Genomic DNA, 27,291 nt, shown 5'->3' on the forward strand with positions numbered 1-27,291 from the left:
GTCCCACGTTGGGCTCCCTGCGTGGAGCCTGCTTCTCCCTCTGCCTGTGTGTGTGTGTGTGTGTGTCCCATGAATAAATAAATAAAATCTTAAAAAAAAAAAAAGGAAAAGAAAAACGTTCAGCTTTGGATAAGCGCTGTTGGGGGGGGGGCGCGGGGGGAAGAAATTCATTCAGACTTGCCCATTCAGCCGGCAAAAATAAATACAAGTGTTAAAAACTAACGCTTGCAAAAAACAAACAAACAAACAAAAAAACCTAACGCTTGCAGGGGTGCAGAGAAGCGGGTGGCTGGCGGGGCAGCTGTGACGGCCTCAATCTGAGACTCAGCCAGATGAAGAGGTTCCTCAAAAGCAAGACCTAGAAAGTCAGGAGCAAAACCCAGGCACCATGATGCACGGTGATGCCAAGTCCTAATTCCTGAGCCTAGAAGGCACAGAGCGTGTCCTGTGAAGATGCAGGTATAGCAAGAAATGGAATTTTTTTTTTCTTAGACCTTTTTATCCATCCTGGGCTAAGCCAGCCTGAGAGGTTTAGGAACTGCCCTCCCCGAAGACCTTTGGGAAGGAAGCCGGTGAGTACTGTCCTGCTACCCATTCTAGAAGTTTCTCATCATCACTTCTAGGTACTGAGGGCGAGATCGGGTGTGCTGCTTAGAGCAAATCACTTCTCTTAACCGAGTTTTCGCTCCTCTATCCCAGTGGTTATGGAGGCAATTCCGCGATCCCTCGTCCCCCCTCCAGGGTCACCTGGCATTATCTGGAGACATTTTGGTTCTCACAGCTGGGGGGTGGGGGGAGGGTGCCGGCATTTGAGGGGTAGAGACCAGGGATGCTGCTAATACACATCCTACAACGTGCAGGATGGTCCAGGCACAGAAGATGACTCCGAGGGTCAAGAGCACGAGGTTGAAACCCTGCCCTAATCCTGGTCAAGCATGGGCCACTTCAGCAGACACTGGAATCTTCCAGGGGGTGAAGGCCTGGCCTGTTGTGGCCTGTCACCCCAGGAATCGCACACTGAGGTGCTCAGCACAGCCCTAGTGAACCAAGACTCAGCCCGGGCACTCCGATTCACTTCTCCTGAGTCACTGTAGACTCTTCTCAGCTGTTCCAAGAGACCGTAAGCTCCCAGAGGGCAACAGATGCTTAAAGAATTGCTGACTGGGAAAGCCGGCCTCTTGCAGGAAGGCCCCCCTGGTTTTCTCAGCCTACGGGCAACTCTCTGTACTTCTTAACATGATATATGAAGAACTTCATGAGCCACGACAACGGCCTCATGGCTCGCACCCCGCTCCTCCCTCCCATTTGGAGGTTAGCCGGGATGCCCTACCTCTCCAGCAACCACGCAGGCCTTTCTCACGCCTCCAGGCCAATACGCAAACCGGCCCCTCCGCCTGGAGAGCCCCCATCTGCTCCCCACCTGGACCACCTCTCTGAGTCCCTTATGATGAGCTGCGCCACTATCTCCCCCGGGAAGCCCTCTCCGAGAGCCCCGGCCCCAGCCCCAGGGTTGGGTTCTGGGCCTCTGCACCTGCTGTGCCACTTCCCGAGCAGCACCTATCACCCTAGCGTGTGGCTGTCTGTCTCCTCCCCTCTCACCGCCCCCTGCAACCCCCAAGAAAGGGAAGATCGTCTTTTCGGTCTCAGTCTATTGGTGTTTGGCATATAGTAGGTACTCAATAAATCTGAAAGGCATAAATTATGTCTTACTCCCCTCCATTCCCTTTTGGGGTTCAGCAACCAGAATAACCTCTCAAACCACTAGATCAGATCACAGGACTCCCTTCAGATTCACAGTGGCTTGCTGTCGCACACAGAACGGACCCAATGCCCCACTGTGGGTGCTGCCCACTGCCAGGCCCCCTGCTCCTCCAATACACCCCAGCAGGGGCCACCCCGGGGCTCCCAGGCTGGATGCCACCATGACCTGTAGCACATTCTCCGGATCCTCCCACGGCCGATGCCTCCTCTACCTCTGGGTTTTAGTTCAAGTCTTGTCTCCTCAGAGATGGCCTGATGGCCCCATGTTCAGAGGTCCCCGACCCCAGCTTCTCTCTATCACAAACCTCATCTGACCTTCCCCAAGGCATTTCCACCCGAGCCTGTCTTCTTGGTTTCTTAACTCTCTCTCTCTCAGCCAGTTCCATGAGGGTAAGGACCTTGTGTCTTTTTTGCATCTCAACATCTGCAGCGAGTGGAGCCAGTAGCCTCCACAAAGGAAGGTCCAAGCCCCAACTCCCGGAACCTGTGAATGGGACCTTGTGGGAAAGGCACTTTACAGAGATTGTTGAGTTAAGGATCTGAAGATGGGGGCACCTCGGTGACTCAGTGGTTGAGCATCTGTCTGCCTTTGGCTCGAGGAGTGATCTTGGGGTCCTGGGATGGAGTCCTGCATCAGGCTCCCTGCAGGGAGCCTGCTTCTCCCTCTGCCTGTGTCTCTGCCTCTTTCTGTGTGTCTCTCATGAATAAATAAATAAAATCTTAAAAAAAAAAAAAGGATCTCGAGATGAGATCACCTGGAATTTAGGGCGCCCTGAACGGAGTAACTGGTGGCCTTGCACAGAAAGGCAGAGAGAGACCAGAGATGCAGAGAGACCCAGAAGAGAGGGTCAGGTGGGGATGGAGGCAGAGCCTGGCGTGATGTGTCTGTTGTTTCAAGGCACCCAGTTTGCGGCAGTCGGCTCCAGCAGACCCCACAAACGAATACGGAGCACTCTGCACTGATTTACATGTAGCACATCCTCGGTAAATCATTGTTGAACGAATGAATGCAGGCCAATATCCCAAATCTGGCTAAGCGCCCGGCAGGGCCCCAGGTGCACCCCTCCCCACACTCCGCACGCCCGTCCCGCTGGGCCCCAGCCCCACACCCAGCCCCGGCTCTCACCAGCCACCAGCTGTAGGTGTCCTCCTCCAAGAGCGCGTTCTGGGCGGTCAGCAGCGGCTGCATGGACCGGTTGAACCTCTCATCGAACCAGGCCGAGACCCTCTGCTGCCCGATGCAGCGGGCACAGGTGCAAGGCCTGTGAGTGTATTTCATGAACTTCTTAAAGTTCTCCGAGAGCTCGACAACCATCTGCTTGGGAAACCAGGTGGTGGTCACCATGGTGTGGGAGTAATTCAGGAAGAAGGAGGTGAGGAAGATGAAGAGGACGAGGAGGGTGAGCACTTTGAGAGTCCTCTTTCTCATGGTCACCATCTCTGCTCTCTGGATGGGCGCCTCCTGGGGCTGGCGGGGCTGGAGGAAATCACGCCTGGTAGATGGGGAATTTGGAACAAAATTCCCAGAGACGAGAGGCTTGGTCACAGGGTGAGGCAGGGACTCGCAGGGGGGCCTCCAGACCTGCTACAGCAGACCTCACTCCCGCCAGGTGATGGCCACACCGGTGCGCTGGACATCACCCTGTGGTGGTCGGAGGTTAAGTGGACCCCTCGGGGAGGGGGGCTGACGCTTCTCGCATATAATTGGTCTTTTCAGGAAACAAGCAGGCTGCTTTGTCAGCAGTCCTGAAACATCCGGCAATGTCTCTTGAAGCTTTAATCAAACTTAATAAAATGACTGCCTTTGCCATCCAAAGGGGTTGAGGGGTAATTAATCTTGGTGACAGGGCATGGACTCTCGGGGGTGAGGGGAGGACCTCGGAGGAAGGGTCACAGTGCAGGATAGAGGGGAGCTGTCTTTGCCACTCTTCCTCCGGAAGAGGGTGATGTGTGATGACGCTTAATTAGAAGCGGCCTTTCCCATGCTGTCACCAGGGATGGGCAGGTAAGCAGCCCGCCCGATGAAGGCACTGAGGGTTGTCTGTCATCTGCACAGAAAAGGAGGAAGAAAACAGGATGAAATTCTATTAGTTTGCTCTAAAACACCATTTCCCTCTCACCACCTCCTCCAGGATGAGCTCTGTCAGCTTCTGCTCTGGGGCCAGGCCAATGCGGTGGGTGGCAACGGACCATCTCTTTACCCTCTTGGGCCTTGGTGTGTGCGTGTCTATACTGGGATGTCAACGCCCATTCTGCAAGGTTGCTAAGGGACACAGGAGTCGCCCCACCGTCTCTCCCCCGACCAGAACCTGGTACATTTAAGCATTCAACCGAAGTCTGTGGAATGAGTCAAGCGTGCACGTAGGGTGCGATGCACACAGAGATGGTTCAGCACAGGCCAAGGACATGCTACTTTCTTTCTCCGTCACTCCCTTTTGGGGTTTGAATTCCATCAAGGACTGTATGCTTCTGCCCACCTCAGCCCTCAAACTCTGCCAATTAGCCTCGGGCCTCCGGAGTAGGCTTGAGATGGCGCAGGTGCAGGTTCCAGTTTACCAGATGTATGGTCTTGGGAAGTCAGGTCAATCTTCCTCTGTAAAATGGGAAAACAACACCTCCACTTACAAATGGTTATAAAGATAAGATGCTACATGCCGAGCTTCTGGGATCTATTGGGCAATTGCTAAGCTTTTCCTCTATCAATGCATGGATAAATATTCTTGGGTGATCCACTAAAAACCAGACGTGATGGTAAAAACCATTCATGTACAGCGACTTCCCGCAGCCGTCCTCCCTGCATACTGCCAGCCTGATTGGGGTTCCCTGTTTTGTGCTCAGAATAAACTGAGATTCAAAGAGGTGAAATGACTTGCCCAAGGTCATGGGGAAAGGGGGAAGCATGACCTGAATCCCAATCCACGGGCCTCTGATTCCCCGTGCCTGGAGGGGCTCTGCTCTGGAAGCAACACCCTGTCTGTCACGGGTCTACAGTAGGAAGAAGATAGAGAAGTGGGGGTGGGAGGGTATATTTTCATCAAAGAAAGCAAAGAGGGACTCCTCAGATGCCCGCCACATGAGCCCTCCCCGCCCCAGACTGCACTGGCTTTGTGGTGGTCACATCTCTTCACATGAGCATGACGACTCTGGTCTTTGCTCGGAATGTGTCCCTCGTCCCCGACCTAATCACTGCCCTGTCAATTTGTTCCTATCCTCGATATGTAGATGTCCACGAGCAGGATCCATTTTTTTTTTCTAGGAAAGTGACAGTTGAAGGGTTATTGATTGCCTTTTGGTAGGAAAGCGGGAGGGGGGCAGGGCGCGGGGAGGGGATGCTTAAAAATCAGGTTAACGTGGCTGGCAGAGATTCCCCACCCTCTCGGACCTGGGACGGGTATGTGCGCTAATTCATCCGATCACACTTCTGAAACCCCTGACTTGCGGGGAGGGCAGAGACTTTATTCTGCTCTGGCTGTTTGGTCTGGCATACAAAAGTCAGGCCATTTCAGCAGCTCATGTGGAAGAGGGGACAGCTGAACAGAGCTGAGACAAGTGGTGCTGAATCCCTGATCTAGCCATACCTGCAGCCCACGCGACACCTCAACTTTTCAATAACATGAGATACTAATACATCTCTTTTATTTTGTAAAGCAGATTACTCATAACTTAAAGCAATGTGACTGACCCCAGGCTGACCCCACTGTGCAGAAAGCCCATCCCACCCTGCTTGACTCTTGCTCATTCTTCAGGAATCAGCAGGTGCTCCCGTCTGGAGGAAGGCCTGCCCACTCCTGGCAGGAGCAGGGTCCCCTCCTGGCTTCCACAGTATCGTGGTTCCACTCCACCTGCACTGTTTACACTTATCTATCTCCTCCCTGGGCTGGGAGCTCCATGAGCACAGGAACTCCATCTCAGTCATGGTTGGGCCCCCGTCCCCTGGCGTATGGATGGCATGAAGGAATGGGGAAAGGCAAGGACCAACAGGTCAGAGGAGCGATCTGAGCAGAAAAGCAAAGCCCAAGAGTCAGAAGACTGATTCTCAGGCTGTCCCACCCATTCTCTGTGTGACTGTGAACAAGTCACCTGCTCACTTTGAACCATTTCTTTACCTGGAAAATGGGGGTGATAACACAGGTTTTATCCACTTTTCTGGGCCATCAACCAGGCAAAGTCTGTCGGATCATCTGATTTACTCACTACGTTATTTCCTAGGGCCCGGCGATGTGCCAGGCTCTGGGACAGGGGGTTGGGACACATCGTGAAAGAGTCTAAGGTGGGAGCTTCCTAGGCACCTGCAACACCCTGGTGGCTTTGGGAGAAAGGAGGCTGGTACCCCTGGATCAACGTGAAGGAGAGAAGCAGGCATGTGTGGGGTGGGGTGGAAGCCGTTGGCAAGACTAAGTTTGCTCTGAATGACATGGGGACCCGCTGCAGGGTCTGAGCAGAGGAGCGACACATTCTCACTGCATTTGTCTTCATGACGAGCACGGCCCAGGACGCTCTCACTGACTCTGTACCCGGTGCCAAGGGCAGAGCCAAGGTCGCTTAAATAGAGCTGTTGAACCACGCAGACCAAATAAAATCCTGAACGAGAGGTCAGGTGCCCGGCGACGCCTGGCTCCATGAGGGAGGTCCTCGTGGTCTACGCTGGTGCTGGGGTGGGCTGAGAGGGCAAGGCTGGGCTGCAGAAGCAGGGGAACCCCTATACCCTCCTCCCGTCCACGCAGCACGTCCCGGCAGCTGTGTCTCGGAGGCTAGAGCACGTGTTTGGATCCCACCTCCTGGCAGAGGCTTCCGTGCTGGTATCAATTAGTGCTTTCCGAAGCCCTGGCATAAGCTGCAGTGGAAAAGCAAGAACACCCTTCCACCCCCTTCCCTGGCCCCGGGGAAGAAACGAGGAATGCGTGACTTCTCTGTGCTCCAGTAAGCGAGGCAGCCTGTGACACACGGGGGAGTGCCAGCCCGGCTCCCGGACATGGGACCTAAAGCCAAGATGCCAAGTGTGCAGTGAGGGAGGCCGGCCACCTCCCCTCCCTGAAAAAAAAAAAAAAACAGGGTGTGGGGAGAACGCAGCTCCCCGTCCCACCTGCAGAGTGGCTGTCCTCTGCAGCCACACACCGGAGACAAACCATTCCGTTTCTCGTGCTCTGCGGACACTGCACTTGTTACAGATGGAAAGTTCCACGGCCAGCCTGCGTCGTGCAAGTCTATGGGTGCCAGTGCCAATGGCACTTACTCACTTTGCATCTCCCTGCGACACTTTGGTAATTCTCCCAATACTTTCAACTTTTTCATTACTACATTTGCTAAGACGATCTGCGACCGGTGATTATGATGGGCTGAAAGCTCAGATGATGGTTAGCTCTCTTCTGCTAGGAGGTATTTTCAAATTAAGGTATCTATCTTGATTCTTTTTTTTTTTTTTTACGATTTCATTCATTGATTCATGAAAGACACAGAGAGAGATGCAGAGACACAGGCAGAGGGAGAAGCAGGCTCCTTGCAGGGAGCCCGATGTGGGACTCGATCCCGGGACCCCGGGATCATGCCCTGAGCCGAAGGCAGACGCTCAACCGCTGAGCCACCCAGGCATCCCTCTATCTTGATTCTTAAAGATATAAAATGCTATTGCACATTGAATAGACTCCTATGGTATACATGCAACTCTTGTCGGCACTGGGAAACCAGGAAATTCATTTGACTCACTGCGTTACCACGGCCAGCTTCACTGTGGCGGTCTGGGACCCGGCCCCCACGCTATCTCCAAGGTACACCTCTCCTGGAGGAGGCACCAGAGAATGCCAGTGACACACTAGCGGGGTGACCCACATGGTGCCGAAGCACGTTCATGCCCTTTCAAGGACCCAGAACGTCAAGATTTATCTAAAAGTGGGTCCCTAACAAAGATAAACCCACCTGGCAATGGGGAGACGCTGCTAATGACCAGCCACTGACAGATGAAGCGTTTGAAATGCTTGGAATACCAGGTGGGTGAACAGTACGGGTTTCTGAAAGTGTAGTTCACACCTGTCCAAGTGCACGCTTCTCCCCAGGCTGGGATGCCCTCCTCGGCCTCTGCACGAGGGTTGCTGGTAACATCAGCATGTCTAATGAAGAGGGGCTGCAACCGTCCTCCGTGTGATCCTCACACCGACGGGGCAAATTGGATAATTATGCTTATTTCTCTGATGTAGGAAACTGCGGCTCAGAGAAGGCAAGTGACTTCTCTAAGGTCACACAGCAAGATGGTGACAGAGCCAGCACTCTGACCCAGGCTTCTGATTCCCTCTTCCAGATCTTTTTCTTTTTTTTTAAGGATTTTATTTATTTGAGACAGAGAGCAAGAGAGAGAGAGCACAAGCAACAGGGGGAGGCACAGGGAGAGGGAGAAGCAGACTCCCCACTGAGCAGGGAGCCCAATGTGGGATCCCGGGACCATGACCTGAGTCAAAGACAGACACCCAACCGACTGAGCCACCCAGGCTGTCTCTCCTGGATCTTTCTAGGTGCCGATACCTAACACGTGATTTCATTAATATCTGCTCTCATCTTCATTATCTTGTCATTTTCCTGTCATTCCTTTGGACTTGAAATCTGTCATCTTAACAATTTCTTGAGGTGGATACTGCCCTGTTCACATCCTCCTTTGCTGTGTGAATTAAGGTATTACATTCATTTGAATCATTGTATTTTTCAGTTTTAGAATTTCCATATGAGCAAAATTTTTATAAGCGCTAGGTCATTGCAGCTGACATTCCCCATCTTGTCCATCTTCCTGCGAGTATTCATCACAAAGACGATGTCTGCACCTTGTGACGTTTGGATAACCTGTGGGTCTATTTCTATTGTCTATTTTCTCTCTTTATCTCTCTTGGATCACTTGGTTCTGTCTCCTGGCACGCCTGGTAATGGTGCATACTGTGTGTGCCAATAGCGCAGAGGCTCTGGAGCGGGCCGTCCTTACTCAGAGGGGAACGTGTGCCTCCTGGTGGGCAGGCAACGCACAGGCACGTTACTTTGATCCAGGTGATGACCGGGATGACTGGGGCCACGCTTCAGTGTTCACAGTGACTGGTTCTTTCTGGCTTGCCCCCACTTACAGCCCTTCTCAAAGGGTAGCTGGGATGCCCACCAAGGTGCCTCCTCCTTGCATGCTCTCAGCTCCCGATTCCTGCCTCCCCTGCACCGTGAGGTTATCAAAAGCTGGGTCTGGACTCTTCGTCTCTCAGCTGCTATTCACAGCTCGGTTTCTCAGGCTCTGCTCCCAAGCAGCTGGAATATTGGTGGATGCTTCAGAAGGAAGAAGGGGTGAAGAATCATTCCTTGTTTTCTCTGTGGTTCCCTTTGCTCTAGGTTCTTGGTTGCTTAGATTTGGGCTGACCTGGAGATCCTGAGTTCTATTTTTTTTTAAATATTTTATTTATTTATTTGAGAGAGAGAGAGCACAAGCATGGAGAGGAGGAGAAGGAAAGGGAGAAGCAGACTCTTCGCTGAGCAGGTAGCTGGACACAGGGCTCAATCCCAGGACCCTGAGATCATGACATGAGCTGAAGGCAGATGCTTAACCACCCGAGCCACCTAGCTGCCCCCTGAGTTCTATTTTTAATTTTTATTTAATTTGCTTTATTCCCAGCCATGTGAGATGGCCCCACACCAAGCTGCTGCTCTCTGCTTGCTTCTGGAGCCTCCTACGAGTCAGCACATCCTTCAAGCAGGAAGGCAGCAGGAGTACCGGGGTCAGCCCATCCATCTCCCTCCTCCCAGGGATCTTCACCTCTCAAGTGTTAGCTGCCTTGGCTGTTCTCTTAATGCCTCCAAAGAGCTGGATTTCTAGCTCATTCACCTTTAATAGTCCTTGCTAGGAGAAATGGTCCACAAGCCTCTGCCACTGCTGGAAGTGGAGGCCACAGTGTATTTCCTCTGCCTCTCTAGATGCCTGGTGCCTGGCATAGAGTCCTGGGTGTGTTAGGAGCTTGGAAAAATCTGGAGAAGAGGGCGGGGCCCAGAGAAGCCCCAGAGGTGCCATGCAAATCAAATCTCTTCACACCAAGCCAAGCGAGCAGATGGTGGGAGGGACGGCAGCAAATCAACAGGCAGAGGGCCGCAGCTGCAGCCCTTGGTCTGCCACCAGCTCCCCGCCCCCGGCTCCATCTGCTTTCACTTTGCCTCAACACACACACCAGCTTCAGGACACACAGCGAGGATGACTTCCCAGCTTAACCCACCCCGAGAACACGATGAGTAGTTACGGGGATTTAGCATCCATGAGCCTTCCTTCCGATCATTGAAAACCGGGTCCCACTATGTCCTGGCTGCTTCACATGGCCCAGGGTGGCATGGAGTCAGAACGGACTGGTCAAGGGCTCCAGGCTTTCTAGCAAAGAAGATCCATTCTTCCCTGAACTGCTCTCCAGCCCTGGCCTGTTCACCGGACACCTGGAACCCACCTAATCTGCTTCTATGAGGCACCTGCTAGTGGGTCATGGTCAACAGTTGTCGGAAGAGAAAATGGCACAGAGGGACCCGGGTTCAAGTCCTAATTCCTCCCATTTCTGGCTCTGTGCTCATGGGAAAGGTGCTTCATTGCTCTGATACTGGCTCCTGAATCCAAGAAGCGGGATTACTAGGGTCCACACAGAGGGTTGTGGTGGGTTAAAAAGATCTGCACAGAAGCAACCAGCCAATCTTTGGCACAGAGTTGGCCCATTATAAATGTCAATTCTCTGTCCTCCCCAAGGTCCAGGCTCTCATTAAAAAGAAAAATCCAACAGAACCTCTGACTTGCCTTCCTAGCAATTATTTAAAAGAACAAATGAGGGGCGTCTAGGTGGCTCTGTCGGTTGAGGGTTTGCCTTCAACTTGGGTCACCATCCCACAGTGGAGTGGGATGGAGTCCCACATCGGGCTCCCTGCTCAGCGGGGAGTCTGCTTCTCCCTCTGCCTCTGGCCCCCATCCCCTACCACCTGTGCTCTCCCTCTAGCTCTGCTTTCTCTCAAATACATAAATAAAATCTTAAAAAAAAAAGAACACATGAAATCAGACATGAAAGAACCACCGAGGGGTGTTATGAAAATGATGATCCCAACTTGCTCCATTACCTGCTCCCATCCCTTGAGGGACTGGACTGCTTCTGGTACTACTCGCCATGACCTCTGAGAGCCTGCTGGTCAAGTGGCCCAAATTCTCTGTGCAAAGGTTAGTGCTCAGAGTATCAACCTTGCCTGCACATGAGCGCGTTAGGGCATCCTCCTGTTTCTTGCTGCTTCCAAGGCCTCCTGGGCTGGATAGTTTACTGGAGCGAGAACTCTTCCTTCCCTCCTCTGTGTCCTCTCCTCTACGTTAGGGTCTGAAAGTCTGGAATCCACATTTCCCAGCTTCCCCTGCCCTTAGGCCTCTGGAGCCAATAATCGATGGACAGCCAAAAGGGAGGCAGGGCTGTCCTCCCTCCCATGGCGGTGGAGGCGGTGGCATGGTCAGAGCATCAGACCCAGAACCACCCGCCTCCCTCACCTTTGGGCTGGCTTTTGCACTGGCTTCCTGTAATTTCCTGGCCTCTGGACCTCGGCCTCCAGCAGTAGTACAAGGACTCCCCTCCTGCCACCTTTCCAACAACTTTGCAAGTACCAGATCCCCTGAATCCAATCCTGCTGCTTAAAGTTTCTGCCTCAGTTCCTTTGTCCACAGCATGGGGATAAGAAGGGGACCTACCTCCCTGGGTTGGAGCAAGAAAAACATGAGGCCGTGGAAGTCAAGTGTGTGGAGCAGAACTCAGCACATCCCAAGTGCTCCCTAAGCATTATTACTGCAGTGGGTTCTGTTTTCTCACATGGAGCCCAACATCTTCACCCTTACCTTTCAGCCCTATTTCTTTTTCTTTTTTTTTCTTAGAATTTATTTATTTATTCATGAGAGACCCAGAGAGGAAAGCAGAGACATAAGCAGAGGGAGAAGCAGGCTCCATGTAGGGAGCCTGATGTGGGACCCAGGACCCCAGAATCACAACCTGAGCCAAAGGTGGACACTCAATCCCTGAGCCACCCAGGGGCCCCTCAGCCCCATTTCTTCTGGCAGATGTAGAGGTTGAGCTCAGAGAGGGGAAATGACTTGTTCACTGACAAGAGATGGGGCGCCAGCGTTGAGAGGAGGCCCAGGCCTCAGATTCCAAGACGTGCCTGGCTCTGTTCACGCAGCTGCCCCTGGCATGGCTGTTTGCACGCTCGCTTCCCATGGAAGGAGCTCAGGAGGTGTCTGAGCCTACAAAGAGCAAGAGCCAGCAGAGGCCGAGGTGGAGAGGTCTGGGAGCTGGTCCAGCTGCTGTGCAGCCAGGGGTGAGGCCCTGCAGAACAATCCGAAGGCCGGGAGCCCCTGGCAGTGTGATCCCGGGGGTGGTATGTGGGCCGCCTGAGCCTCGAGTCTCTGGTCTATATAAATACGGGGTCGAAACCACCCTTGCCCCTGAGGTGGCTGTAGGGCTGTAGTTACTCCATTAACAGTAAGTAGGGTGTTCTCTCTGGCAGGCCCTATTCTAAGCAGTAGATCCAGTTGCCGGAGCCCCACGACAGGTACTGGGGATCACCTCCATCTTTCAGAGGCAGGAACAGAGGCCCCATCGAGTTCCCTGCCTGAGACCCTCCGCTGGCAGGTGATGAAGAGGGGTTGTAGGTGAGACAGGCCAGAGGGTGGTGTCCAGGGGCCCGCCCTGCTCTGAGCCTGGCATCTGAGCTGCAGGAGGGGTGAGGAGCCCCACTGGCCAGTACTGATGGGATCAGCAGGGGCCCCAGCTCAGGCCCCCCCCCGTTTGTCTGGCTCGGTCCCCGGTGGGCTCCCTCCAGCTCAGCTCCACCCACTCTGAGTCAGCCACAAAGCTGGCAGCCATATCCCCATGGCCCAGCCCAGACCTGGACGCCCTCAGTGCCTCGCTGCTCCCCAGGAGTGGGGGTGGGGAGACAGGCCAGCCATGCTGCAATCGGACCCTGTTCCCAGCCCAAAACATCACCCAAGAGAAACCCAGCCATGGTGAGGTGAGGCCTGAGAGGAGGTCCCCAGGCCGCAGGGGTAAATAGGGGTGACAGGCTCCCCTGACACTGCAGAGTGGGGAGCAGCAGCTTCTCTCCTCCCAGAGTAAAAATTGGGTTTCTGATTAACCCAGCCAGCAGGTGTGCTGACCCTGGGGCCTCTCTCCTTCCTGAGCCTCCCAGGGGACAGGGGATGAAGGACACAGCCCCCACGCTGGGGCAGCAACCCCGCGATTGGCAGTGACCCGGAGCCACCTCAGGACTTTAGGTCAGTCCGCATCTCTGGGCCTCCTCTACAATGAGACGACAACGCCAGCCCGTGCTCACCCCAGACTCAGTTACGAGGAAAAAATTTGGGACGCCTGGGTGGCTCAGCAGCTGAGCGTCTGCCTTTGGCTCAGGGCGTGACCCCAGGGTCCTGGGATCAAGCCCCACATCAGGCTCCCTGCAAGGAGCCTGTTTCTCTCTCTGCCTGTGTCTCTGCCTCTCTGTGTGTGTCTCTTGTTAATAAATAAATAAAAACTTTAACAAAAAAACAGAGAGAGAAAAAAATTAATGCATACGTGGTTAGCACGGACGGTCACTTTCCAAACAGACTATAACATGTAGCCTCCACGTTATAAACATGTCACCTAGAACACTGAATATATATAATATGCATGAGAATCAATGCTGAGGGTTTGTGGATATAGAAAGTGTCCAGAACGATCCTGACCTTCAGGAAACGAGAGCTGTTATCGACATTAATATTGGGGAAATTTCACCTCGCCCCGGCCTCAGCGTACATCTGAGAAACTAGGAAGCATGTGTATGCACTGGGGGGTAGGGGCAGGGTTCAGAATGAAGGCGAGGCCTGTGCGAAGCAGAACACTCATCACGCTCAGTTACTGTGCACCAGATGGACACCTCACTCTGATTTGCACCCCGCCACTCCCTCCACGGATTCTCTCTCCCTTTGATTCTCTTACACAACGGTTACGGGGCACCTGCTGTGCAGCAGCCGCTCTGTCAAGCGCTGCACAAAACAACAGTTAGAGAAAGTAGATGACCTTCATCCTTGCCCTCAGGAAACTTAACCTAACAGAGTGGGGGGCAGAGGCTGAGATGATTCAGGAATCACACAAAGAATTAAGAAAGGCTGAGATGATCACATCCATGAGTCAACTCAGCTAGGCCATGGCACCCGGATGCTTGGCCAAACGCTAGTCTAGGTGTGGCCGTGAAGGCATTTTTATAGATGTGGTTGCCATGAAGTAAAGGAGATTATCCTCCAAAATGTGGGTGGGCCTCATCTAATCAGTTGAAGGCCCTAGGTGCGAAGGAAACAGAGGCTTCCAGGAGAGGGAATTTTGTCTCAGCACCGTAACAGAGAAATCTAATCCTGCCTGAGTCTACAGCCTGCCATCCAGCCCTATGGATTTTGAAGTTGCCAGTCCCACAACACTTAAGCCAATTCCTGAATATGTGTATGCCTATTCTGTAGGGTCCGTTTCCCTCGAGAACCCTGACTGATAACAACCACCTGCAGTGCCACAGGGAAGTGGGCATGGGCTGCAGCTGGCAAGTGTCCCCAGGAAGTGGTAATGGCCTGAGGTCTGCACGACAGATGGGTCACGGGGCAGAAAAGATGAGCCTCCGGACCGGCTGCTGGTGCAAAAAAGGTCTATGGGGGAAGAGTGGGTGAGTCCGAAGGAACTGAAAGAGAGAAGACCAAGCCCAGCAGAACCCCAGAGAGAAAGATGCAAAATGGAGCTGGAGGGCAGGCTGGGCCACACCCTGGGGGCCACAGCAAGCCCCTGGCAGGGTGTGACACGGTGAGGTTTCCAAGTCAGGCTAAGGGAGGTCATGGCCTGCCTGGGCCACGCTGCTGGGACACAAAGTCAGGGCCCCCAGAAGGGCACCTCCCACGGCGCCACCTCTCCTGGCCCTGCTGTCGAGGAGCCCTGAACGTGTGCACCTGAGCCTTCCTGGTAGGGTGGGGGTGTTCAGGCGGGGAGCTGGGCATCTGGGCTTTCCCTCTGTCTTTCCCGCCTTGCTCCGTGTCCCAGGCTGACCTTAGGGCCTGCATCAATGGGCTCCCACCCTGGGGGTCTTGTGGTGGATATGGCCCATGGGAACGTAGGTGGGAGACTGGAGAGAAAGGGGACAGAGGCTGGGGGTCCCGCCCGTCTCTGCATACACTGGTCAGTCCCAGGGTCTTAGTGACATCTCTGACCTCATCCTCTCACCTACTTAGCCCTAGGGCTAGAGACACTCACGATTTCCATCCCCAGGGATGGGCTGGTCCCCGTGGTTTCTCTACCCATCCCTCAGGCCCACGTGGAGCGCACCACCTGCATCCTGCCGAGGGCCATAGATGGCCTGTGGGCCCCTCCTGTTGGAGGCAGCAGGCCTGGAGGTGTGCCCTGTACCTCTAGGAACAGCCCTGGCAGGCTCCGGCGATTCCCATGAAGAGCTGGTCCGGGCCAGCTGGATGCCCAGAGCCCTGGCTTCCCTCCCACCTCGGGAGCTGATCTTTCTGGAATCTTCCCAGCTGCTGCCCAGGAACTCACCCCTCAGGAGGTCTTCCACTGGGAAGGTCTACGGCAGGGACAGAGCCAGAGGCTCCCCCCTGGGCTCCCCTGGGGGTCTGGGCTCACCACCTTCCAGGTCCCAATAGGGGGCACTCTAATGAGCCCGAGCCCTGGACTCCCCGAGTGACAACCTCCAGCCGCCTCCCTGGCGTTGCCTCCTACGGGCCGTGCAGTTGATGCAGGCGAGCCACCGGGCAAGGCCGCTGCAGCCCGTGGCTGCTCCAGAGGGTGACTGTGGCTGGCCCCCCACCCACTCCAGAGCCCCTCTCTGCCACGGATTCACCTGCCTCTCCCGTTACCGGCCCTCTGACTCCTGCTAGGCTTCGATATCAAGCTGTCAGAGACAATCCTCGTGGTTTTGCCAGCAGACAAAGGCCCATAGAGTATCTCTAACCAGCTCTGTGGCCACAGGTGGGGACCCTTCCGTATCTGGGGATGGCTTTGCAGCCTCAACCGCCTCCCCATCTTATCCGTGCGGAGTCGGCCCATCCGGCAGTGTCAGTATCTGGCACGTTCTTGTGCAAGGTGCCCAGGGGATCTTTGGGGCAGGTACCCTTCATTCTGCTCTGCAGGGGGTGAGGTAGCTGGGCTCTGAGAGGAGGCTACACGGCTTCTTAGGGACTAGCCAGGGCATGCAAGAGGCAGTTCCAGGTCCTATGGGGAAGGTAATACTACCCGTCCCATTCTATAGATGAGGTTAGGATATCTTCTCTAGGTCCCCACACCCAGGTGGTACTGAGAGATCGAGAGCCCCCTCCTTGTGCTCGACAATCCTCCTCTCCTTACCCAGGTACCTCTTGCCTGCTTGCTTGCTTGCTGGAGGAGAAAACAAAGATTCCCTGCAGCACCAGTAGTGAGGTTCAGAACAGGCGGCTTGGAGAAGCGCCCCCGACAAACATGATTAACCAGGATTAGGGTCATATGAGAAGCAGTGGATATATTTTCATATTTTGAGCCTCACAAAAGGAATTTTAATCCGCAAATCTTCTTATGTGTGTAGATTGAGCGGTGGTAGATGCTAGATTCAGAGTCTGAAGACAACCACCCGACACTCAAGGCGTGCAATGTGGTCAGGACTGCATATGCACGTCCAGGCTGACACCTGCCCCCACCTGCCCCCACCAGAAAATAAAGGGACATTTCCCCAATTTGGGTGGTGCCGACGTCCTGGCAAAGGAAAGACTGTTCAGAGATCTGAGGCCCCACCCCAGCCCTGCCTTACGGGTCTGTGGCTGGTTCTAAAGGGTCCCGGGGAAGCAACAGGCTGGAGTCCTGGCTGTTCTGGAGTGAAGGTTTAGAAAGTTGGGGTAAGGTCCTCCCAGCCCCCCGACTTCCAAGGAGAGACTTTTTTTTTAACCCTAACCATTTATAGGGGCATCCAGAAGGCTCCTGAAGGCTCCCTGGTGACATCCAGCATGGGAATTCAGATTGCAGGATAAATGCAGAGCATGACCCGGCGGCAGGAGCCCGGCAACCCCCGGCGTTTGGAGATGGGAAGGAGCCCCAGGCGACAAGCGTGAGTCTAGCACAAATGATCCCAGAAACCAAGGGTTGAAGGGGTGTCGTGATGTCCAGTGGGGTCACTGGGGTACGGCTGTCCTGGCCTCCCCCCCCCCCCCGAAGCCCCCTCTCGGGAGAAGCAGAGGTCAGCTATCATCAGAAAGAGCCTGTTTACCTCCTAGCACGACTAAGCTCACCCTGGGGAGAGGAGGGACATCGTGCCTCATTGACAAGGGACTTCCGAGCAGCTCACTGGGAGGACCGGGAATGTAGGTGCCTGAAGCAGATGGGCAAGACTCATGTCACAGGCCGGGCTGCTTCAGAGCAGTCGAAACTGGGCAGCCCTGTGTGGCTCAGGGCAGGAAACACACAAGCCCAGGGCAACTCGGGACAGTGGAGGGCCCAGCAAGGAGGGGCCAGAGACCAGTGGTGACCCAACACGTGGGGCGAGGGCGTGGGAGGTGTCCCCAGAGCTGGGAGCAGCCAAGGGGACAGAATGAGATTCTAGTCTTGGCATCCAGAGCTGGGGAGTCCTGGAGAAATCCATGCCCAAGCGTGCGGGGAGAGGGCAGGGACACCTGTCCCCTAATATCCACAGCTGTGTGCCAGCACCTGGCGGGACGCTGCTTCTCCCAGGGGCTCATTCAATCATCACATCAGCTTTGCGAGGGTATGACACTTCATCTTGCATAGCGGCGGCCAAGGGCACGCGCTCAAGGGCGCACAGCGAGGGATCCGGATCCCACCTCGGGTCAAAGCCTGTGCTGCGTGTGCTGTACCTTAAGTGGCGCCGATCCCCTGCGCCGTCGGTATTTGAAAGCAAATAGGGAGATGCTGGGACCTGGGAACGGCCAGCCAGCTCTGTCCCCTCGGCATCACTTCCTGCCCCATGTCGTTAGCCATCATGAAGACAGGCTCATCGTCTAGCACCTACTGGCCACATGGGCTCAGACAGGTTAGAGGACCTGTCTCAGGGTCACTCACCTGGTTAACAGCAGACGAATGCAGTCACCTCAGGTGACTAGAGGCCTAGAGGCCATATGGGAAAGTGCAGAGCCACCGGGGGCCGGGGGTGGGGGGCAGCTCCAAAGGCTCATCAGCTCTGTGACCCTGGACAAGCCCCCTGACCACACTGAGCCATCCCCGGCCCCTTGCGCAAAACCAGAAAAGTCACAGCACGTGCCTTAGGAGTTCCGAGAGGGCAGCAGCAGGGAAGAGCTCTGGCCTCTGCATGGGTCGTCAGCCCATCCGATCCCTCCTCTGTATTTTTTTTTTAAGATTTTATTTATTTATTCATGAGAGACACAGAGAGAGAGAGAGAGAGGCAGAGACACAGGCAGAGGGAGAACCAGCCTCCATGCAGGGAGCCTGATGTGGGACTCGATCCCGGGTCCCCAGGATCAGGCCCTGGGCTGAAGGCTGCGCTAAACCACTGAGCCACCCGGGCTGTCCCTTCTCTAGCAGGCATTTCCCGTCACTGGCTTCACGCCCAGTGAACTCGATTCCTGTTAACTCGCTGAATCCATTAATCTGCCCATTTTACAGATGGGAAAATGGAGGCCCGGGGAGGTTAAGCCACTTGGCCCAGGGTCTTACATTTTACAAGTGTAAAGCTCAAAGGTGATCCACGCAAGCGCACCCACAAAACCAGAGCATTTCATGCCAAGTATCTGCCCTTCAGGTGGTGGAGCCCATGGTCTCCCCTGGGGGTACGTCCACACCAGCAGGGGGACTGTCCCCACTCAGCCCTACTCCCCTGACCCCTGCAAGGTGCACACAATGGCTACTCACCCTCTATCCATGGAGAGGGCAGGGAGAGCTGGAGAGAGCGAAGGAGTGAGCCTTGCTGACCTGCAGGACAGGTGAATGCTCTGGAGGCTGGGGCGCCCCTGCTCCAGCAGAGCTGGTCCCCCAGTCGACAGTCAACACTGGGAGGCTTCCGCCCATCCCCACCTGCGTCTCTGCTGAGCCCTGGGGGCGGGGGACTGCACGGCTTGTCCCTTGTCCCCGGCTCCCCATCAAAGGGCCTCCCACGTGGGGCCCACAGCGCCTTTAGGGCACTTTCATGTTCTGCCCACTTTGCTTTAAAACAGGTGCTCTTTTACCTCCTACAGCATGGCATGGTGGGGAGGGGTGGGCTTTGGAGAGGCTGGCTGCTATCCTTGGGGTCACAGAGAGACCAAGGCTAGACAGGGTGGCCTCGGGATGATGCTGGGTGGAGCACAGCATACTCAGGGACCGCAATCCGAGTGCCAGCCCTTACATTTTGCCAGCTGGGGGACCTTGCCGGGGCTTCCCTGTCTCTGAGCGTTGTGGGCTGACGCCGGGACCTCCCGAGCATGTGTGCGAGGGATGCTGAGAGGAGCCACTGCTCCCTCCAGCTGTATGGCCCCGGGTGGGACGAGGGACCAGATCTGGAGAGGGGATGTCCCACATGCTTCCTTTCACTGTTTTCTTGGGCCTTCTGGGGTCCTGACTCTTTGCGCCTTCTCCTCCCCTCCCCAGTGAGCGACCAACAGCGTCCTTTACCAGGGGAGACGCTGGCGGGTAAATTCTGCATCGGTGGCTGTGCGTGTGCATTGTGCACCAGAGCTACGTATCAAACATTGCTATGTCCTGCGAGGAAAAGGAATAATCAAAAACCTAGAACGATGACCCATCGGGATGAGTTCGCCTCCTCTAGGCTGTGCGTTGCTTTGTTACGATTTCAACTGCACTTCTTAAGGATTTTGGCGGAGTTGTTTTGACCTCAGGGTGAGCTGGCTTCCCTCGAGGAGGCTGTGTCGGGATGGGTCAGGATGTCGCCATCGACATCTGTCGTCCAGAAGCACTCGGACCCCAGCGGCTGGTGGGGTTCCCGAGTGCTGGGGACTTGGCGGTAAGAGCCTAAGGAGCAGCGGCTACGACACTGTGGACATTTGAACTTTAAATACCAAGAATGGTGAGGAGTCACTGGGCGTTTTGTCCAGGCAGGTCTCCCCTTTGCTGACCTAAATCGCTCTCCAGAGATCTTGAGACCCTCGCTCTGGCCTTGGCCAGGCTGTTCCCGGGAGGCAGTGGCATTAAACCCCTCAGCAGTCTCCGGTGGAGAAGGACACCGGTTTTGGCCTTGGCGAGGCTCAACCCTGTGGGCAGTGGTGCAGGCCGCGTGACAGTCCCCAGGGCACTAACCTTCGGAGCAGCCCGCCTCACTTGGCAACGCCCACTGGCTAGGCAGGTGCCCCAGCATCCAGGGACCCACCCGGCAGCTTCTACTTAGAAAGGACCAAAAAAAAAAAAAAAAAAAAAGACCAAATCTGCAGATAAACAGCTCATAGAAAGGTACAAAGACCTTGACTACATTTGGGATTTCCTCCTTTCATCACCTTCTACCTGGAAGCGTAATCGATCATCGGCTCGGAGCACGTTATTCCTTTACTGGCTTATTAAAAGACATTATTCTATAGACTACTGGGTTGTGAAATATTACTATTATAAATTATCATTCCCGCCGTGAACCTGTGCTAAATTATTGGCAAAGACCATCTCAGTCTCTGAGCGTAATCTGCCTCGAATAAAATGTTCTTGCTAATGCAGATAAGAAGCACACGGTCTTCAGATTCAACTTCCATTCACGAGGCTCACAGAGTACGCCCCGCTGCTCATTTTCTCCCCATCTGACAGGTAGGCCGAGAGAGAGATGAGGCCTTCAGATAAGCCGTGACCTGACCCGGCCCCAGGAACCTTCCCTCCTTGCTGTTTCCGGAGCTCAAGATCTGCAACTGTCGTCTTGCCCCAAATTTAGAAGGGGCTGTCACCCTGAGCCCCCTTCACAACGGTCCCTTGTCTACACCCAGAGCCTCACTGAGTCAGCCGGGATCCTCAAAACAGGCTAGCTTCTCAGTTAGCAAGAGGGGGACTGGATAAACTCAAAGCCTGGACCGTACATGCGCTCCAGACCCTCCACGCCCCTCTCTGCTCATATCTCTCACTTCCCAAAAGTCTCCACCGAGCATAAAATCCGAGGCTCTTGCCACAGCGTGCAGGATCCCACTAGAGCTGGTCCTTGCCTACTTTCCGACTCCACTCTCCACGCCTTTTGTTCGCTCACTTGACCTACCAGCCCGTGCCCTCCCTCAAGATGGCAAACATGGGACCTGTGCCCAGGCTGTGTGCCCTGCTCAAGTGCTCCTCCCAGATAGGAGGCTATCCATCACTTAAGTCAGGATGCTGGGTCCCACGTCAGCTCCCGGGAGAGACTATCCCTCCACCCTCTGCATCCCTGAATCACGATGTCTATCACACTCAGCATTTCACCTGCTTGTTTCCCAATGTTATATCCTTATAGACAGCTGAAAAGATTCTCCATGCACCTAGGTCCCTTGAGCTCAGACTCTATTTTGTTCCCTACCGTGTTTCTAGAACAGTGATCTTACATAATCTCGAATAATCACCTGAAAGGTGGGTACTAACCCACCTTACAGGTAGTAAAACTGAAGCTAAATGCTGTTGAGCAATTGCAATTTGCCTGATCTCACGATTCACAGGTGATAGACCTAGGATTCAAATCTAGACATTTTTAGTGCCTCCCTATTGTCGAGAGACACCATTCCATGGGTCTCTTGCATTCCTACGTGTCTTATTTGGCACTAAGAAAGCTAAGACCCTGACTGTCTTTTATCTGGATCATTCTTTTTTTTTTTAAGATTTTATTTATTTACTCATGAGACACACACACACAGACAGAGAGAGAGAGAGAGAGAGAGAGAGAGGCAGAGACACAGGCAGAGGGAGAAGCAGGCTCCATGCAGGGAGCCTGATGTGGGACTCGATCCCAGGACTCCAGGATCACTCCCTAGGCCGAAGGTAGGCGCAAACCACTGAACCACCCAGGGATCCCAATCTGGATCATTCTTCAGAGCTGCATCTACAGCCACCGGTTGCAAGGCACGAGGTCACGTCTTCCTCTGGGACTAAAAGAGGGCTCGTTTACTGTTTGCTACCAAAGGCTGAATTTTATCATCAGCAAAATGCCCTTGCTGATGGAGCAACGTTCTGGCTCCCGCGTCCCCCAGCTGGTGAAGTCCAAGTCTCCAGTGCCACCTACCCAGGAACACTTCCCTGTTTCCCTCCCCTTCCTGCTCCCCCACCCCCGCCACCCAAATTCATGTGAGACAAGGATGTACTAGAAGGAAGACAGTAAAAGAAAATTCGATTGGATCAAAGAAGGCCAAGCCAATGACCCTGGGGCAGACATCGCGGAAAGGAGAAAACACGAGAGAGGCGAAAAGTTTCTGAACGTCTACATTTTGGCGACCTTGAGAGTCCTCTCGGCCGTGAACTCTCTGGAGTTCGAGCCAATGAAGCAAGTGGTCAGACTGAACCTGACCTGCCACTGGGAGCACAGACCGTGTCTCGTTTAGTTCAAGGTCTCTGGGACTGTGCCCGCATGGGGACCCGCCTCTTGGGTAGACGGACGGAGACTGAACCAATGACGCTGACTCACGGTGGGCCTGCTGGTCGACCCCCACGCTACTCACTGCGGGGGTGGCAGGAGGGCCCGGGCTGCCTCCTCCAGGGGGGCTCTTCGGAGTGTTCCTTTTGGGAAACATTCAAGGGGTTCACAGGCCAGTGACCAAGCAGAACTGCTTTCTGATTATTATTTTTCCAGCTGAATGAGATTCAGTTCATGGAACCCTTCTGGGCCCCAAGGAAAGGGAGACATTCCTCCGCTCCTGGAAATGAATTGCTGGCTCCACCGCCACAAGAACCCAGATCAGGGAGGCCGAGAGAGGAGGACTGCTGGAGGCTCTTAACTGAGAGCCTGAGGCAGGACCGCAGAGGTCGCGCCCCCCCCATCCCTCTGCTGAGAGACCCCCGGGCTTACAAAATCAAAGGGGAGCTCCTGAAGGCTCTGTTCCTGCGCCTGGCTGCTGCCTGCCTCAGAGGCAGAGGCTGGTGGCATTTCAGGATCACAGAGGAACGCGGGGAGGACCATACGTCTCTGTTTCCTCTTCCAGGCAGGGAAACCAGGGCTCAGGGAGGGGATACGACCTGCCCAAGGTTGTGCATGAGTCTGTGGGGGCGCACAAGCCTAGAACCTGGGGTCCGGAACTCTCCAGACATGTCCCTTCCAGCACACCTTCCAGCACACCTGGCCCATGAACAGCCCAAGCAGGTGCCAGACAGCCATCAGTATCAACACAGACAGCACAAGTGCCCCCCCCCCCCACCCTCCCCAGGGCAGGACTAGTGACTACCTCTGCCCCTCCCCCACCTCCACCCCTACCTCCAGCAGGTGCTACTTGCTGGACTTCCCCTTCCCGAGGTCAGTGCAAGGTCAGTGGTACAGCGCCAGCCCCAGTTCTTGCTCTATTTCTGTAGTTCTGGAATCCAGGCTCTGCCCGGCTTGGAAGGACAAGCCTGAAGTAATGGACCAGAGTCCTGGTTTGAGAAAAAAATACAAAGCAAGAATAGGGAACTACTTCGAATGCAAAGGATTAAGGAACAAGACAAGTAGCTTCCTATTCGACACACACCTGCCTTCTGCCCCATTCAGTTCTGTTCCATTTTCCTTGCCACACAGCCAAGACCGCCTGTCTCACCCCTGCAGGCACTGGGAGGGTGACAGATGGAGGAGGCAGCAGAGACTGGTAGCTATGCCGGCCCCAGGGCCTTTGCACACGCCGTGCCCCCTGCCTAGAATGTTCTTACCCTAGAATCCGCATGGTGTGCTCCCTGGCTGTATTCAGGGTTCTGCCCAAATGCCCTCCTTGGAGGGGCCCGATCACCCTAAAATAGCGTCACTGCCCTCTTTGCCCAGCTGCATTTCCCACGATAGACTTAATCGCGAAATGACACTTCACCATGTACAGAACTCCTTTGCTTGCCTGTCTCCCTGCACCAGGTGAGCAGGGACTTTTCACCCGGGTCCCTTACTGCCATGTCCCCTGTGCTGGGAACAACAGTGGTTCTCAACAACATGTGTGGGCCGGAGGCAGGGTGAAAAGTGCTCAGAGCTCAGAAAGCAGAGGTTCGTCTGGGTTTGTGCCTTGTGTGTCTGTGGGGGCGGGGGGAGGTCCTTGGTCATTCCTGGGCCTCAATGTCCTCATATGGAAAATGGGAGGGTGACAGTGACCACCTCAAAGCAGCCCTGTCCACGGGCAGCCCAGGGCAGTGTCCAGCTCCGGGCAGGTGCCCTCCCAACCCGGGGCCGTGTGCTGGAGGCCTGCCTGCCCCTGAGCGAGCACACCTTCTGGAGGGGAAGACAGGGCTCGGCCTACAGACTTCCTTTGGCTTTTGCAAAAACGACAAAACCAAAAATACTATAAAACCACACGATGCATTTGTGCAGCCACAGAGGGCGGTGGTGAAGAAGCAGAGTCCTGCCTCCTGGGGTCCTCTGTGGCTGAGGCAGGATGTGGGGCCCACAGCATGTGACGGGGGCACCTGGCTCTGCTGTGGGGCCCACAGGCCCACTTCCCAGAGGACCGGGAGCCTCGGAGTGACCTCTAGGGAATCGTGGAATGTCAGCCATGGGGGCGGAGGGGCTCATACCTCACCCCCACCCCCACCCCGGAGGTGTGTGTGTGTGTGGCTCTGGGTTTGTCCTGACCAGACCAGTGTGGGATTGTTTATCAAATACCACCCTTCTCGGTTCCCCACCCTGATGCCTTTTCTTTGTCAACTCAGGAGCAGGAGCAACTGTATGACATTCATCAAATCATCAAAATCTCACTGCTGCTCTGGCCTGGAAACCAGAGCCGAGGATCCCACTGTATGTATGGACGGACAAACTGAGGCTCAGCAAGGGAAGGCACTTACCTCCTCCCACCAAAAAAAAAAAAAAAAAAATTCACACACTAGAGTCTTCCCCAAAGCAGAAACTAGCTAGTTAAACAGCTTTTCCCGGTGAGTGGGGGTGGGAACCCCCTAGCCCAGCTGCTGGATCCCCTCACCCCCTCAAAGAGGGTTTGCAAATCAGAGTCACACCCACTTCCACCCCCACTCCAGAGTTTTCTCTGAGGACTCAGGAGACCAAATCAGGCAGTTCATCTGCGGTCATTTTACTAAGTGGGGCTTGTTCATTCTCAAAGCTTTTTCAGAAACAGGTTCTAGGAAATCTTCTAAAAACAAGAGAGTGGGTTTCCAGGAAGAGAGGAGGAGACGGGCACCCCTAGTGATGGGAGGGAGGGGACGTGAGAAGCAGCGGGACCAGGAGAGAACAGATCCGGTCAGAGCCACAGTGAGGACCTGGAAAAGGCTTGGAGGGGGGGAGGGAGAGGCCCTGACGGGGCCCTAACAGGATGTGGGAGGAGGGCATCGGGGGCCTGCTTGGTGTCAGCCCCAGGCTGGATGCCCCCTCCACCCCCCACCCCCCGCGCCCTCCTTCCCACTACGAAGTCCAGTGTCCTACTTTCTGAATCACAAAGACACAACCACCGTCAAAATAATCTATCTGTACGGTCTGCACAGAAGCAGAATGTTAGACATGCTTTAGGGTCAGGCACAGAACGCACTCCCCGTGCTGTCTGTGCCGGTGACCTGTTGATGCCCTTGAATATAGCAAAAAGGGAAAAACACTGGGTTAACCAGAACTTTCTGATGATTAGAGGAACCTCTCATTTCCTGAACACTGCCCGGCAGCATGGGGTTTAGAAAGGACAGCCCTCAGGACACCTGGGTGGCTCAGTAGGTTAAGCATCTGCGTTTGGCTCAGGTCATGATGGCAGGGTCCTGGGATCGAGTTCTGAGTCGGGCCCCCTGCTCCGTGGGGAGTCTGCTTCTCCCTCTGTCCCTCCCCCCACCCATGCTCTCTCTCTCTCAAATAAATAGATAAAATCTAAAAAAAAAAAAAAAAAAGAAAGAAAAGAAAGGACCACCTTGGAAACAGCCTGTATGTCTGGAAAGCCTACTGTGTCCTGGGTCCTGCAGGAGGCACAGTGAGAGACACAATAACAGGGTCACAGGCCTCCCACACTGGGGCAGTGGAGGGACATCCATTCTGTTACAGCTGAAGGCAGAGAAAGCAAGCAATTAAAAGCACAGGTTCCGGAGTCACAGAGAGCAGGGTTCAAATCCCAGCTCCGCCACTTACCAGCGGTGCAACCTCGGGGGAGTTCCTTAACCTCTCTGAGACTCAGTTTCTTCATCTGAAAAATTAAAAAAAAAAATAACTCAGACTCAACCGCAGGGAAAAGGCATGAGGGTCTCTCCAGAGAGTGCCAGCGACGTCCTCAGCTCACAGGCACAGAGTGAACGTGAAGTGCTATTTTGATGGCAGGGCCCTGTAGGGCCCCCGGCGTTGGGAGAGGACAGCGGTCGCCTTCAGAGTGCGGGGCCGGCGGCAGGGGAACCCAGTGGCAGGGCTCAGTGCTCCAAACCGTTAAGTGAAAGCATGCACCGTCCTGTCTCCTCTCCGAGACCACTTCCTGCCTCAGATCAAGGCCCGGGGGTTGGCGTGCACTCATCCGGTGACCTCTTGGGCACCTGGCAGGGTTAGTCACTCTACACACACACTGTTGACGGCAGCCCCAGCCTCCCATGGGAACAGGAAGGAAACTGAGGCTCATGCAGGGTGGCCTGGTGGGGCCACAGGAGTGGTGGGCACAGAGCAGAGCTGGAAACCATCCTTCCCCCACAATGGAGGACAGAGGACTTTTCGGGTGCTCCTGCAACGGGCCTGGTGGCAAGTCCCAGATCACATGGAGGTGGGGGGGTCTGATTCTGGAATATTCTAACTGGCAAGAATCTGACAGCTGGGAGAGGTCAGAGGTGACCTCAGAGGGAGAGGTGACTTGAATCTGAGATTTAGGGAGGTGTTATTATTGTTTGAGCTTTTTTTTTTCTAGATGCTGACACAGGGGCGGGCCCTTCCTAAACAGTCATAAGGACGGAAGAAAACACCCCCACTCTGCCGTGGGATGAATAATAAACCCCCGCTTGCAGCCGATGCAGCCACACGCCTGCCGTCTTGGCTCTTGTCACCTGTGAGGCATGCAAAATGCTTTCCCTCTGGGAGTGGGGATGAAGAGGACTTTCTGTAGCGTTCCAATTTTATTATGTGCACTGCCAAGGCAAGCAAGAAGAGAACTTTCTGAATAGTCAAGACCACCTGGGCTCCTTTCTCTCCCCCTCACCTGAGCGCACCTGCTCCCATGGACCTGAGCCCGCTGACCTCTGCACGTCAATAATGGATGACCCAGAGGCCCATGGATGTTAATATTACATAGCGGCCGCCCCAGCCAGCAGGAGGGAGTGGGTGCCTAGGACAGGCTGGCCTGCCTCTTACTCTCCACGGAAGTAACACGAAAGGAGAAATTTTAAAAAAGTATAAGAAGGTTTAATTAAAAGTAATTACTCTCCAGAATAAGTGGCATGTGTTGCTGGCACCCTCTGTCCCATCACACGCACGGGAGCTTTGAGGGGAACATGGTCCTGTGTAACTAACACTGGGTGAGCCTCA

General features: G+C 54.6%; 1 protein-coding gene across 4 annotated transcripts in view; it reads right to left on the reverse strand.

The window, feature by feature from the left end:
* Positions 1-27,291, reverse strand: part of ST3GAL1 (ST3 beta-galactoside alpha-2,3-sialyltransferase 1) — a 95,059-nt gene that overhangs the window by 15,317 nt on the left and 52,451 nt on the right. For 3 of the 4 annotated variants that reach the window (XM_055313999.1, XM_055313998.1, XM_055314000.1), the window contains exons 3-5: positions 25,924-25,978; positions 4,239-4,354; positions 2,888-3,809 (exon numbers count right to left, since the gene is read on the reverse strand). In XM_055313999.1, coding sequence (XP_055169974.1) covers positions 2,888-3,199 — 312 coding nt within the window. In that variant the 5' untranslated portion in view covers positions 3,200-3,809; positions 4,239-4,354; positions 25,924-25,978. Of the gene's footprint in view, positions 1-2,887; positions 3,810-4,238; positions 4,355-23,115; positions 23,249-25,923; positions 25,979-27,291 lie in introns of those variants that run through there. The other variant, XM_055314001.1, reaches the window with a different exon arrangement.

Source organism: Nyctereutes procyonoides, unplaced genomic scaffold (assembly GCF_905146905.1).
Source record: "Nyctereutes procyonoides isolate TBG_1078 unplaced genomic scaffold, NYPRO_anot_genome, whole genome shotgun sequence".
NCBI classification, from domain to species: domain Eukaryota; kingdom Metazoa; phylum Chordata; class Mammalia; order Carnivora; family Canidae; genus Nyctereutes; species Nyctereutes procyonoides.